We start from the raw sequence: 1,376 nt of genomic DNA on the forward strand, positions 1-1,376 counted from the left end.
GGGCCAATGTGATTGCTTCAGCCCTTGCCCAGATCCCACAAAAGGTTAGCTAAAGTGCCTAGTGGTGGACAGCTACGAAATGACCCTGTTAAACTTTGTAAAGAACACAGCTGCAGAAATTTTCTGTCCAAAGGGTTAACTATTAGGATAGCTCTATTTATCTCAGATATCAGCTCAAAAACTAAAAGATACATGGAAAATGTTACAATAGTAAAGAGGTGGGTTTTCATTTATAATAACTTTGACATTAACAGTGCGATCATAACAAATATACCGAAAAGGTGCAGTGAAGTTTTGGTATTATCATGGGATTGAAAGCAGAGATCACCAAATTCTGCCCTGTCTTTTGATAATATTGCTAACAGACTTCCTGAGGGCACTGTATACACTACAGATATTATCAGAAAGGAGTTAATTTTACTGAATGTCTGCACTAGCACAATAACAATAATCAGGTATTGAAAAAAGGCTACAATGTATTGCAGTTTAGGCTTCCCATGCGATCTGATCTTTTGTATAGCCTATAAATTTGGAATAAGGCTATTTGATGTGCTGTTCACAGTGCTATTCAGAGAAAGGATGATTGGGCTGAGAAATCACTACCACAGGTACACACCTTGCCAAGTAGATTTAGAGAAAGAGCAAACCTCGCCTGCCTTTCTAGACCGAGCCCTGATCTAATGAAAAGATGCAGATGGGATCCTGCCCTTAGAGCAGAACCTGTGCATTATATCATGTAGCCCCACAGAGACTCTCATCTCACCACTAGGTTAACAGCTCCTTCTGTTGAGGAAGGGGAATGAATAAAGGAAGCAGTCAATCAGAAGGAAGCCAGGAATGGGAAGAGATGCATATGCCGCCTCCATAAAATAGAACAAGAACTTACTTTCTAATATATAGAATATACTTGCATTCTGTGAGTATTTGTGAATTAGTTACTACTTTTCTGTCTGACATACACTTCTCCTAATGACCTGTGCTACTTTTCTGCCAAGAATTCTAAATTATTCTAACATTCACATAGGAAGAAAAAGGCAAACACTTCTAAATTAAACTACAGTTTATAAGGATTGCCTGGGAATTCTGCAATCAGTAGCTTCTTTTGGCACTGGGCTTGGAATGGCTGAGTTATAGCAGACCATATGAATCACTGCGGTAGCCTATGATATAAGTGTTAAGCCAAATTTATCTATTAAGCAAAATTTAGCAAAATACAATTTTAGACTTTTTCAACATCTGTGTTGTTATTCATAAATTGACCATCAGCACTATTTTTCTACCTTCAAAGAAATTCCAAAACTAGATATAGTGATAACACTCTGAGATTTTATCAAAAATTGCCACTTAAACTTTTTCTTGGAAGAAGTGCTTAACAA

At 37.3% G+C, this 1,376-nt stretch overlaps 1 protein-coding gene across 1 annotated transcript in view; it reads left to right on the top strand.

The window, feature by feature from the left end:
- Positions 1-2: 2 nt before the first annotated feature.
- The window catches only part of LOC105819287 (UDP-glucuronosyltransferase 2B31-like), a gene marked incomplete at its 5' end in the record, with an annotated part of 18,761 nt that continues 17,387 nt past the window's right edge, over positions 3-1,376 (top strand). The window contains one exon of the mRNA XM_012655493.1: positions 3-44. Within this exon, the coding sequence (XP_012510947.1) occupies positions 3-44 (42 nt within the window). The remainder of the gene's footprint in view (positions 45-1,376) is intronic.

This window comes from Propithecus coquereli, unplaced genomic scaffold (assembly GCF_000956105.1).
Source record: "Propithecus coquereli isolate 6110/MARCELLA unplaced genomic scaffold, Pcoq_1.0 Scaffold479, whole genome shotgun sequence".
Lineage (NCBI taxonomy): Eukaryota > Metazoa > Chordata > Mammalia > Primates > Indriidae > Propithecus > Propithecus coquereli.